General features: G+C 34.9%; 3 protein-coding genes across 3 annotated transcripts; 2 read left to right on the forward strand and 1 right to left on the reverse strand.

Moving 5' to 3' along the window:
- Window positions 1-465: 465 nt before the first annotated feature.
- Window positions 466-2,536, forward strand: LOC140967911 (uncharacterized). Its single transcript, XM_073428696.1, has 2 exons — window positions 466-663; window positions 809-2,536. Exon 2 carries the CDS (start codon window positions 897-899, stop codon window positions 1,287-1,289), a length of 393 nt encoding a protein of 130 aa, XP_073284797.1. The 5' UTR covers window positions 466-663; window positions 809-896; the 3' UTR covers window positions 1,290-2,536.
- A 2,569-nt stretch (window positions 2,537-5,105) lies between these two features.
- On the forward strand, window positions 5,106-6,600 carry LOC140967910 (uncharacterized). The gene has a single exon (XM_073428694.1). The coding sequence runs from the start codon at window positions 5,298-5,300 to the stop codon at window positions 6,357-6,359; it is 1,062 nt and encodes a 353-aa protein (XP_073284795.1). The 5' UTR covers window positions 5,106-5,297; the 3' UTR covers window positions 6,360-6,600.
- A 797-nt stretch (window positions 6,601-7,397) lies between these two features.
- On the reverse strand, window positions 7,398-10,417 carry LOC140967912 (inactive TPR repeat-containing thioredoxin TTL3-like). The gene is made up of 7 exons (XM_073428697.1): window positions 9,480-10,417; window positions 9,206-9,401; window positions 8,808-8,980; window positions 8,387-8,717; window positions 8,087-8,285; window positions 7,858-7,958; window positions 7,398-7,611 (listed from the first exon to the last, which is right to left on the reverse strand). Exons 1-7 carry the CDS (start codon window positions 10,271-10,273, stop codon window positions 7,456-7,458), a joined length of 1,950 nt encoding a protein of 649 aa, XP_073284798.1. The 5' UTR covers window positions 10,274-10,417; the 3' UTR covers window positions 7,398-7,455.
- Window positions 10,418-13,658: the final 3,241 nt, after the last annotated feature.

Genomic DNA, 13,658 nt, shown 5'->3' on the forward strand with positions numbered 1-13,658 from the left:
CGATTGCAGGCTAGTGATTTCATCTTTTCGAAGTACTTTGATTTGAACACAATTGCAACTTTTTGTTCACGATGTCTGTGATATACAGGAGTCGTATTTTCTTGCTTTCGAGAAGTTATGCATCTGCGTCTCTACGCCATGTTTCTTTCTCTTTTTCTCACCTTCATTTCTTCTCTACCTCAAGGGAAGCGCAACCTCCAGACAGTCTTTCCGTTTCTGATTACTTGATTCAAAGGCACCAATTCTCTCACGAAACGGCGTCACGAATCGCCTCTAATTTAACTCGTCTACACAACCCAGAAAAATGTGATTCAATTATCTCAACCCTGAAAGAGAGTGGATTTTCGAAAACCCAATTGGAGAGAGTTTTGAGCTGTAGACCTTTTTTGCTCTCGGCGAGTACCGAGAAAGTTATCAACCCTAAAATTAAGATTTTTCAGGAATTAGGCCTTTCGAAAAGTGAAATTGCCATTATGATCTCAAAAGATCCTGGGATTTTGGGTTACAGTGCAAAGAAAAGAGTCCTCCCTTCATTATCTGTGCTAAAGAGTCTTTTGGGGTCCGACGCGAAGGTGGCGAAGCTTTTGAAGGTTTCTGGGTGGTTCTTTACAATGAATTTGGAAAAGACTCTGGTGCCCAATGTCAAATTCTTGCAGAGCTGTGGTATTCCCATGAACCAGATTGTGAATCATATATACTTTTTTCCGAGATTTCTTTTACATAAACCAGAAGTTTTAAGGAAATGTGTAGATAAGGTTGATCAATTGGGAGTCAGTAGGAGCTCTAAAAGTTTTATTTATGCTGTTAGGATTGTGCGTTCATTGAGCAATGTGAATTGGGAGCTCAAGTTGAAGGCTTTTCGGGATTTGGGTTTTTCTGAAACTGATATATTGAAAATGTTTCGGACCTCATGTCCGGCGTTTACCATATCGAAGGAGAAGATGAAGATGGTAAAAGAGGTTCTTCTGGCCTCTGGAAAGTACGATCTGTCAAGTATTGTTAATTACCCTGTTTCACTCATGTACAGCGTGGAGAAGAGATATAAGCCCCGGCTTGAAGTCCTAAGGATTTTGGAAACGAAGAAACTTATAGAAAATTGGCCTAGCCTTGGAGTGCTTTGCACGATCTCAAATGCTCAGTTTTCTGAGAGATTTGTTGCCCCTTATTTCAAGGAGTTCGGTAAAGTATACATAGACGAACCCATTGATAAAGATAAAATAAACATGAAACAATTAGCATTTTTGTGGTTTTCCGGGACGGTGTTGGTGCCTATGGTGGGAACTGATTGAACCTAATAGGTTCCTTGCTTTTCCACAGCTTGAATAGTATCTCTCATGTGTTACCCCGTCTTTCAAAACAGATGGTTTTTATTGTCATCAGACTTGATTTAGATTTGATTTACACCATCCTCTATAGCCGAGGTGTCGTAGCTCATTTCATGTTCATTGGAAATTAATATTTTTATCGGTAGCTCTACTCATTTATGGAAAAAATTTCAGACATTTTATTGATAGCAAAACTCGTTCTGAACATGATATACCTCTGTTCTTGAAATCTTGGAGTTTGTTCATTGCGAGCACATAATACACCTTTGGAGACTTATGTTTATGGTTGGACTTTAAAAATACACTGCAGAGGTAAAACAAGTTTGTATGCCTGATGTTCCTCATGGTTGTTCCAGAAATTTTAAAGATTTTGACGTCATGTTAGGTCATTGCTGTACGACGTGATGAAACATTTTCAAAATGAGCACATAATCAATTTGATTTGTTCTTTTTCTTCAGATAGCCGTGAATACCGATTTGTTATTTTTTCCTTTATATGAAGTTTAACACCAGTTAACCTAAGCTAAACTTCGTTCAAGTGAGCTACAGTCTATTCTGATGGAGGAAGATTTTCTTCTTAGTGAATTTCATCACCTTTTCTCTTCAATTAATGTAGTGTTCCTCTGATCGCGAGAGAGAACTGTGGATGCCCTACTACCGACTGTAGGGGAGTATATCTTCAAAAGAGAATTTCTTGCAACTTATTTAGAATACTAATTTGTTGGTGCTTTGGTACTGCTGAAGTGTTCTGCCACAATGTTGTTAGCCGCAACAAAATCCTTCTTTGTTCCTTTAGCTGTGAACATACCAGATATGTGTGAAGGTTCTAAGTTTCTAGATTTCAGTTTCTCGCTTCGCTTCCAATGAATAAGCAAATACCTGAATTCCTTGGAATGATTCTGTCTTCTATCATAATCTCCAGAGAATCCAATCAAGAAGATCCGCACATCGTCTATGGAAACCGAATGATGCAATATTGATCCTTTTTTTTGTTCTTGTTCAAAAACTCTGGTTGACATGTCTTAGCAGATACTGCTTCTGCAGCATGGAAATGACAAATACTTAGTTGTTTGAGTAACTACTACAACTAAATCCAAGGAAAAAGCCAAAGCACACAACAAGCTAATTCATCGGAGATGATACATGAAACACTAAATTTCAAGTTCGACTGATTGATATGGATATATGAAGAATGAGTTGAAGTACTTTATTATACAATGTATTCTACATAATAATAATTAAAATAAAAATGACATGTGTTCGTCCGCCATTGATTTAAAACCGCAAATGATACTTTGATTTGAAATGAGATGACCGAACATGTGGCCTACTTCAGGAAGAAATGAAAAGGGGATGAATTGTATTTGGCATAATGTTACAAACGATTGGTCGTGCATGATTTGCTTCCTTCTTAATTTTCCAAATTTGGATTGTATTTTATTTTTTATGAACACAAAAACTCTTGTGAAACTGTTTCACGTGTCAATTTTGTAAGTCAGAATCTATTTGGGTTACTTATAAAAAAAATATGCATATATATGTAGAGACGGAGATGGATTAACATATTATTATAAATAAAGCCATGGATATTACATACCCTTTTAGGTTTGTTTGAATCGATAGCATTCAGTTTCTTGGAAAATCAAATATATTTCTTCAACTATTCGTATTTTTCAAAATTATCAAAGTGGTGGTTGAAAAATATTTAAATGATCCCATCAAATTAATCTATTTAGAATAAAGTTAGAGGTTATGTCCAAATAAAGTTTTGCAAACGTTCATGCGAACATGTTGTTTCTCATTATATTTATATCTTTTTGATTTACTAAACACAATTAATCATTTATGGGAATATCAATTTAGGAATATCTCAAAATTGGAAATTACTTATAAAGCTTCCAAATTTTGGAAGACTTGGATTTCTGTAAAGGAAAATTAATTAATTGCATCAGATTACGCATATCGAAAGTGTGAAGGGCATTATTATGTCGACGCGTATATAAAGCACGAATCTTTCCATGAAAGGGTGTTTAAGCTTTAGTGCTACACTTTTCTAAAATTGTCGCCAATTATTAAAGTAATCTACCAAAGACCTAACCTTATTATTAGACAATATATTCTAATAATTATAATTGATCCAATAATATATTATTTGGATATATTTCATCACAACTAATAAATGAGTGTCATTTCATCGATAAACAAAGATAAATATATGATGGGTTAACAACATATCATAACTATATATATATATATATATTTCCAAAACTCAACTTCTGGATTTCCTCCATCAATGAATTTGTCTGCCAAGCCTAATACAAGAAGCAAAGACAAAAGATCATGCACTAAGTTGAAACTTTACACCCTTTATGCATTAAATTCAACTTTCAAGTCTTTTCCTAATATTTGTATAGGTCCACACGACATGGGTTTAGTTAGGAATCTGCCGCTATCCTGAAAGAAAGTTTCGTTACTCTATCAAATAAATATTAACATATATAGCGAGGATTTTTGGCCAAAAAATTATTGAAAATCATAGAAGTTGAGAGACAAAATATTGTATATATGTGTTTATATATTTATGAATAATTAATATGATATGCCATTGATAGATTTTGTTAAGTTTAAACACCAAATTATGATTATTATTAATTATGGTTCCAAAACCTTATATTACAATAAGGACCACTTATATATAAAAGTTAGTAAAATTCATCTTTAAAAAAAAGTTAGTAAAATTATTTATGGGATGTTCAAATTTAGCAAGACCGATAATTTTTTGTCATGTTTTATTTCTTACATGGATATATATAGCAGAAATTATTTAGACTTTAAAAATCAAATACTCAAATAAAAAAAAAAACTAATGATGTACGAAACAGAGAGAAATAGAGAATGACGAAGAAAAGATGCAGAAATGAACTCATTGATTGAATAATTAACTTCCAAATCATTAGCGACTGCTTTAATATTGATGTGAAGCAAATATTAAAAGGGAGATCAATAATCAAATTGTTAATATTTAATTGTGATGATGCATGCATGTGGCACCATCAGCTTAAAATTCTACTATTGACATGTAGTTCGTTAGTCGCCATTTTTAAAATTCGAGAATGTAGAGAAATCCGAGTCTTGAAAATAAAAGTTGATGAAGCAACTTGAAAGGAAAGTTGATGAGGAATATATAATATTTCGTAATAGCAATTTGCGGTGATAATGGAGGGCCCGTTTTGGACGATATGCTCTCAAGTGCCCAACTCCCTTCATAATGTCCTACTAACCACTTTAATTAATTTAACTAAAACTTTTTCAAATTGGTGATCACTTTCGGTGTGTATATATATCTATCTCCACTAGAATTCCGATCTTATTTTATTTTTTTAATGGAAAAATTTAGTATAATTAATTATAGGATAAAGCATACGCATTATTAATAACAATGGGTTTTGTTTGGTAGTTTCAACTTTTATATATGTGGGGGGCAGTGGCATCATAGGTTGAGAATTTTTATCTGGCTGGCATGGGCTCACCAAAGTTATTGATAGGCTCGTGGGCACCAACTTTACTTCTCCCCTATCCGTGTTATTTAATATATGTTTGGCTAAAAGTAGAGGCCGAGAAATTAAATTGGCCACTCGCTTGTGATTTGTGACACCCCATTTCAAGCAGAGAGAGCGAAAAGTTGTGTCAATTTTTTTTAAAAAGAAGCCACTGAGGAAAACTGGCCCCATAATATATATGAAGTACTTCTTGCAAAATCAAAAACTAATCTTCTTTTGATATATAAATGAAGTATACTATACTATCTATGCTTTATTATTACTCCATTTTTTCGGGTTAACTAAGTGATGTTAATGATATGCTTGGGCGGGTGGTGGCCCCTCGTTTCCTTCTAATATAACTCATCCAAACTCAAATCAATATGAGAGATCTAAAACTACCGAGGAACTAAAGGTAAAGGAACATTACACCATGAAAGGTGGTAGAGATGGCAAAGGGCCTCCTTCCGCAGATTTACTCATCTGTTTTCCGTCTAGAGCTCATTTGACTCTGATGCCCAAACCAATCTGTAGCCCGGCAAGGCCATCGGATTCCAGAAATTGCCACAATCACCGGCCCAACCGAAGCCGTCACATGAGGAGACTTAGTGGTGGCGGCACTACTACCGCCGCCCGCGGCCACGCCAGCCCACTCTTTTGGGCAAAGACTAAGCCTACTAATTCAGATATATCGGAGCCCACATCCCCAAAGGTCACTTGTGCGGGGCAAATCAAAGTTCGGCCAAAGCCCAGCTCTTGCAAGAACTGGCAGTCGGTTATGGAAGAGATTGAGAGGCTGCACAATAACAAGAAGCAGAAAAAAAGAGCTGCTTGGATGGATGCGCTGGGGTTCAAGAAAGATGTTATGCAATTCTTGACATGCTTGCGCAGTCTCCGGTTCGACTTCAGGTGCTTCGGGTCGTTTCCTTCGGCTGAGATAACATCAGACGATGACGATGAAGACGACGATGAAGATCAATTCGAAGATGCAGAGTGCACGAATGGAGAAAAGAACATTCAAAGCACTGGGAAAATGAATGATCAGTGCGACGAGAATGATGAATCCAGAACGATCTTCTCCAAATGGTTTATGATTTTACAGCAAAATACTGATCGAAGTAAAGAACTGATCACAGAAATTAAAGAAAGCAAAAGAAAGACAATCAAATCTTTGTTTGATGAAGAGTTGATGGAAGATGATGATGAAGCACCGCCTTGCGCGCCTCCATCCAATGCGCTGTTGCTAATGCGGTGTCGATCGGCTCCGGCAAAAAGCTGGCAAGAAGAGAAAGAAGAAGAGGAAAAAGATGAGGAAAAAGAAGACGAAAGTGAAGAGAAATGTGAAAAAACAGGTATCGCAGAGAGTAAAGAAAGCTTAGTGGTTATGGCGTATGGAGCAGATTTGTCGAAATTTTCATCTGATATTGTAAAGGAAACCTGGGTCGTCGGAGGAATCGGAGATTTACTGTCGAGAAGTCGCAGTTGGAAGAGATGAGATATAAATTTGATGATGATGATGATCGTACGTCCTAATTCAATTATTTGGGTTGTTTTTGTTTTCTTTTTTTGCTTTTAAATATAACTTCTGTTGATATTATATGAATAATTGTTGTGAACTGGATTTATTTTGTTATTATTCTGTGTTTAGATTTTAAGAACATGATATATGATCTCTATGTTTTGAAATTGTATTGGTACATTTGTATATAGCAATAAACTTTTCTTATTTTCTTTCTCCTATATGTCAACTGTTCATATTTATTATAATAAATAATAATTTTAATATAAAAAATAATTATTTTTTTTACGATGCAAGTAAAAGATATGTCTAATAAAATTGACTCGTCAGACCGTCTCACAAATTTTTTGCCTTTTCTAAGAATGAAAATCATACCAAAACGTTTTCTTTAATTTAGTTCCATAGACCGACCAAGTGAATGAAATGGTTGCATAAATTGTTTATTTGGTTCATTATACTTGTGGTGAAGTTATCATCATGTTATAAAAAGTTTACAACACCACCGGCCACTTTTTAGACTATGGTGGGTCAACTAGTCAAGTGTAACTATAAAATTTATTATTTTTTTAAAAAAAATTTAGAAAACATTTTTATATAAATTTATTTTTATCCCATAATATTAATGAATATTGTCGAAATAATATGGGTATTTTAGAGATTTTAAAAAACAGACCATAAGATGAATAGGTGAATTTATTTAAAATTCACGAGCTTTAAAAATACCAACCTATAAAAAAAATGTTGGCATTTCAATATTTGTTTGAATTTTAAAACTTTATAGATAATTAATCAACTATAACATAGTGGCTGACACATGCTGTGATAATTTAAGAATGCTATTAATTTAAAAATTTTTTTTACCTTTATTTTTACAGGGGATGTTCATATATATATATATATATATATATATATGTATGTATGTATCAATGGACTTTTTCAAAGTGATGTTGATGGATGGAATTAGTAAATAACTATTATCACATAGAAAAGCATGAAAATATATCCAACAGACTCTCCTGAAAGCCCAATTAATTTTACAATGTGGGCCGGCCTTGTTCATTATTAGGCCCAATCACTGTTGCCCACACAAGTTTATGTGTCTTTCCAACCAATCTATTCTGTCTCCTGGAATTTCCTTTGCTTTTGAACCGTTCTTGTATACTATGAAAACAGGTACGGCCTTCACACCTTGTGATTTGATTATGCCTGCATTGTCTTCGATTTCAACCTGAAATCTTATAAATGTTAGCCAGTCTTTAAATACAGTGTTTATGATATAAGTACGATGAGTAAATATATAATAATTTTAATCTTTTATAGAATTTGAACAAAAAATTGAACGAAAGAAGAAAGTGATGTTTCATCGTTTACACCAAACGATGTCTGAATAGATTTCATGTGAGCATCCACGTTAGATAATGTGTGTTCTATCATTTGTGGTGCATATGTGCAGAAGAACAGAGAAAAAATTAACCTTGAGAAAATTGACAGACGGGAATTTTCGGGAAACGTGTTGCAACAGCTGCAAGTCTTGCTTGCTGCTTAACTTGCTGCAGAACAGCACCACACATAACCCTGCAATTTGAGTGACAGATATTACTTGACAAATTCTGGTAATTATTTGGCAATTTCAACGACACCAACAATGCTTCTGTAATTAGTCCAAATAAATTTAAGAATGAAGAGATTGCATAATAATTTACCCGGTTGAGATAAAAAGTAGGTGAAATTCTTGTTTCCTGATACTAATACAAGATCTGTCGCCTCTGTGCTAATATTGTGTGATATATTATTAGTGAGCTGCGTTTTTGCTTTCAACAGCCCGGTTTTCACGTCTTGGTCGTCAGGGATTTGTTGCATCAACACCTCAAAATCTTCAATCGCGGCCTCCCATCTTTCCAACTAATTTCAAATTACCATGAAACTGGAAATCAGAATATTTTCCGTTGAAGTTGATAGAATTTAGTATTTTGGTGAGAGAGAGATAGAGAGAGAGAGATTACCTCGACATTGCAATGGGCTCTACGCAATCTGGGCTTGCTGTAATTCGGTCGGACACTGAGGGATTCCGTGCAATCTTCGACCGCTTTCTCGTACTGTCCTAACTTGGCACAGCAAGCGGCTCTATTGCAAAGTAGAATGGAGTTGTATGGATCATTCTCCAGTCCTTTTGTGTATGCATACGTTGCCTCTGTGAACCTGGATGTCTTAAATAGCCTGTTACCGTTTAATCTAGCTGTTGTCACGGACTTCACCCTTTCGAAGATCGACTTCACTTTACTACTGGAATCGAGTTTCATTGCATGTTGAGCAGCAGTCACAGCATCCTCAAACCTGTCAATAGATTAGAGTGTTCGAAATCATTTGATAGTACTTAATTAAACACGAAGTAAACGAAATTGGATTAAAAACGAATTTATTAACCTGCCATTAGCCATGTAAACGAGGGCATGAACTAACAGTAAACCAGCCGTAGCAGAGCAGCCAAAAAACTTGATATTGAGCTCAATGTGGAAACTCGGTTGATTTTGAATGATAGAGTGTGCCTCTTCGTGTCTCTTTAGTTTCAGCAGAGACTCCGCCTTCATTGCGTGTATCTACATTTATATCAGCCAAGCCAAGTGCATTTTGTGACAATGTGTATGAGAAAAGCTTGCAGGATACTACAATGTTAAATAACAATGGTTTATTAATTGTATATCAGTGTATCTAAGTTTCAAGTTTGGGACCATCAATATCGCTTCATTCACACGATTTACTATTTCTTTGTTCGTGTTTATAATCTCGAGACATGATATAGAAAGTGGGAAGCTCTGTGTAACCTGTGTAGCTGAATCTGCACCCATGGATAACGCAGCCTGGCTCTCATCAAGCAATTTGCTCCAATCTCCAAGCCTCTGCGCATCATTGCACCTATCAACACAACTCTTTAGAGCTTGGGCTTGAGTGAAGTCCTCGAAGCTAGCCTTCCGTCCCGATGACTTGTAGTGCCAGATAGCTTTCTCTGCTACTCCCAATCTGAACACGAAGGGCGAGTTAAGCTATAAAAATTAAAACATTCAAATATTTTGAATAAATATCAATAAAATGTATAACCTCAAATACAGTTTCCCCAGACGATAGTGTGCATTATGATACAAAGGGTCGATTCTTATCGCCTCTCTGCACTCGACGATGGCTTCTAAAAGGCGGCCTAATCCCATCAATGCGGCACTCTTGTTGCTATAATAGCAAGCCTTGCATGGATCAATAGCAATTGCTTGATTGTATAAGGCCAATGCTTCTTCAAACTGCCCTTTCTTATATTTGTCATTTCCGAGGGACTTCATAGCATCCGAATCCATTTTATTTGCGCAACTTCTAACTACATTCCCGAACCCATGGCTAGCTTGTGCCGATTTCTTCATGACAGTACCATTGATAACATGCTTAGTAACCATTTTATCGCCATTTAACGACTTCTCTACAGCATGTCGCTTCAGGTTACCTAAATGGCCAATGAGCATGACGTTACCTGTGGAAGCCCGATACATGCCTCCATTTGCATTGAATTTCGGCTGATCACTAGAAACGGTGAGACTCAAGTCACTTGAGGTGAAAACCGGTTCTTTGTTCATCTGTTCATAGTAGGATAAATTCACTACTTGCGACGTTCTTTGGGAGCACAAACCGCCGGGGGACAGCATTTGGATTCTTGTGGCACTTGGAACTCTGGTTTCTTGATGTTGTAAAGGTGTCGGGTTTATCAGGGGTTTTCCTGAAGGAGGTTTAGCAAAATCCGAGGAGTCCAGGATTGATTTTCTTGGTTTCAAGCTTCTTAAATTAAGGATTGAGCTCAGAAAACCACAACCCTTCTCATTTTCCACTCTACATTCAGCAGTTCTTGCCATTATTAATTGTTGCAAGTGTTTGATACGTTATTTGCAATGTAACGCAGAAAAAAACACATCGAACACTAGAGAAGTTATCATGAAAGCGAAGGGTTTCAATGGGATAGGTCTATACAATGGAAGTCATATTTATAAATCTTGCAGGCTACGGGCCATGTCAAACATCAAATTGGGATCAGCCAATGGAGAAACTGCACCTTTTTTAACCCTAAAAAATGGAGTTGGTTACCAACTGTATTTGGAACAAGCTTAATCTTCATAATTTTAACATTCTTTGAAACGAAACGAGTAGGCCTATTATGATACATTTCTCCCTCTTTTTTTCTCTTTTCTAAAATCAAAATTGTATTACTTCAAAGTAGATAGTACAAATACACCAAAATTCTAATACACCGAAACATATGCAATTTAGTTTGAAAATAGCTCTTGTCCAAATCTGGAAGTGAGTATTAATTATGACATTTATTTTATTTGTATATTCATGCATGTTGCGTAGATAAAGTCCTTAAATATACAAATGGTACCATGAGGTCTGACTCTCAACGTAAGATCATGAAACTCATCAGCAAGCGTATTGTATATTCTAAACAAGTTCCTAGTCGATGCAGCCACTTAAAATAAAGGTAAAGATTATGGTTGGACATCATTAGTCCTTTGACCCGAGACAACATGGAGGTTATACGTACCAGCACTGCACTTTGATCTGCTTACCAACTCCATTGATTGTCATCAAGTGGCGAGGTTGAGTGTAGTTTCGAAATACATAGGAGTCAATGCATTGCTTTTTGGCGATTAGCCTCTCACCTATGTGTGAAGATATCATATATGATCTGATGAGTTAATACTGCAAATAATCTATTGTCAGAGTAAACGTGTGCATTTTGGAAAAGTGTTTCCTCAATTGCACATACTACGTCACTATCATTACTAAAAAAATATGTCACATCGTTATCGAATTCATTTGCAATTCTCAATATACCAATTATTGCAGATTCGATCGAGATATATGAGTTGGAGGGACCGTACTATATGTTAATCATAACTTAAGGTTCTTGCATACACTATCATTTATATATAGGAGATAACGGGATGATTCTAATAGACGCTCTTACCATGAGCCGATAAGTGCAATCAAACTTGAGTTTTGATATTCTTGATCAATGGATTGATGAAAAAATAGAGTTAAATAGGATAAGCCCAAATCAGAATAAATGTTATTTTGAATCACATTAAGTTATGAACTCATGACTATCTATATCCTTGAATCATTGAGGATCACACAAGTATCAGATTCTGTATTCCTTATTAAATATATAGTCGAATTCAAGGAGTTGAATTTGACAATTATAGTTTGATGGAGATCAAAAAAATTGCTTATAATGGAGTTTATAAGTTGATTTCATGCAATGAAATTTGTTGAAGTTAGCTTAACTGCTAATCAATGAAGAGAGTGGAACTATCAGTTTTAGTTGAGAGGTTCACAAAATTGACAGCCGCAAAAAAATAGATCATTAAAAAAATTTGATATTCGAAATTTTCACTATATGAACAAGATTTGTATCATCGATACATCGTCGATGTGTGATCTTCGGTCGATGTTATAATGAATTCACAATTATTTATTGAATAAATTTAGAATATACTAACTAAATATCATTTACATATCTAGTTAGATCTATACGAGGAGTCCATTTTCGGATCATAGACCTGTATAGACGATTGAAGAAAGAAGAAGATTCGTTCATAAGGATTTATTAGAAGGACTATCTCCGTTTAAACTCCAGAATAGTTGGAACCGACGTTATATACGCGAAGGTAAATTATTCTACAATACCTTGTGAATGATTTAAATCATATGACGTCCAAAGAACGTTTTGAACTTCAAAACAAAAATTTTAAAATTTTCTTGCTACTTAAATGTGAGAAAATAATACATCAACAGTGAGTACTCAAAAATCTTGGCTAGCTGTTCTGCCTGTTCACATGTGGCAGAAAATTCATGATCAACGAGGTATAAATTACTTTTTTCTTATCCAGTGAAAGAGTTTAGAAGTCTAAAAAAGACTCTTTTGTCATACCCTACATGTCCAGTTAAAAATTTTCACCACATGAAAAAACATGTTAGCTGTAAACATCTGCGATTGAAGCGATCTGGGTCGTCAATAAGTAGGATAAAGGTCTACTTTTCGACCAATCAAGCATTTTGTTTTGACCTGACCATATAAAAACTTATTCTTTTTCATCCATTCAAACTCTTGCCATGAAATCGAGTAAAATAAAAGATTACACATAGTCGAACAAATCACACTAAATTTTAAATTTTTATATTTCGAATAAGAGGATGCAGCCAAACTATTGTGAATATTAATGTAAGGACCTGAAGATGACTAGTTGTTGACCAATGGTGGCAGTGGTACACATAGCCGGTGCAGTGTATGATTGAGACATTAAATATTCACTTCCATTAACGAAATCAAGTTTGTGTCGGGGAATAAGAAATGTTTCCCAAGTCAAATAACACCAACGGCATGAATTGTTTGAGTCGGCCTGCTTCATATTTTGTTTTAAGACCATGAAAATGTAAGGGTCGGAGCCGGCTTCAACTGGGGTTGCTTCGTGGGTCTTGTGGTTGGGTCTATGATCGGTGGGGAAAAATACATGTATAGGCAACATTGGTGTGCTATTATAAAGAGAGATTTAATTCAAAGACGAAATGTAAAGAAAATAGACTATCCTGATCTTTGCTCTTTCTGAACACTTCTCTCTCACAGACTTTTTCATGCCGTCACTCATAGATTATTCTCATATTTGGAATGACCTCTTATACCTGAGGGAACCCGTTTAAACGAGAAGGTTCCCAAAAAAAAATCTGTTTAGAAGATAAGATCCAGAGACAGCCCAAAATCAGAATAGTCAATGATCGTAAATTAGTTAGTAGTCTAATTTATTTTATAAATAAAGAATATGACTTCAAATTAAAAATTTATAAAGTAATATATTTGAAATGGTATGATACGTAGTAATATAAACAAAACTGTGTTGTAAGATCAAGAGGAGTCGGCAGCGACCAGTCATAATAAGGAATCTTTGAAATAGTAATGCTGAGTGATCCATGCATCATCGTGTCTCACAGAATTTTGATAATAATTAATAATTTGGACTTAACGAAAGAAACTCTGTAAATATATTAATGTTGGACGACATCGCCTTCTAATTTATTTTGCCTAATGCTTCCAACCAAATGTTGCCACACAAATCGATTAATTATTTGATCTCTTATCTAAACTATGTTACTAAATAATAATAATAATAATAATAATAATAATAATAATAATAATAATAATAATAATAATAATAATAATAATAATAATAATAATAATAATAA

Source organism: Primulina huaijiensis, unplaced genomic scaffold (assembly GCF_012295235.1).
Source record: "Primulina huaijiensis isolate GDHJ02 unplaced genomic scaffold, ASM1229523v2 scaffold29509, whole genome shotgun sequence".
NCBI classification, from domain to species: domain Eukaryota; kingdom Viridiplantae; phylum Streptophyta; class Magnoliopsida; order Lamiales; family Gesneriaceae; genus Primulina; species Primulina huaijiensis.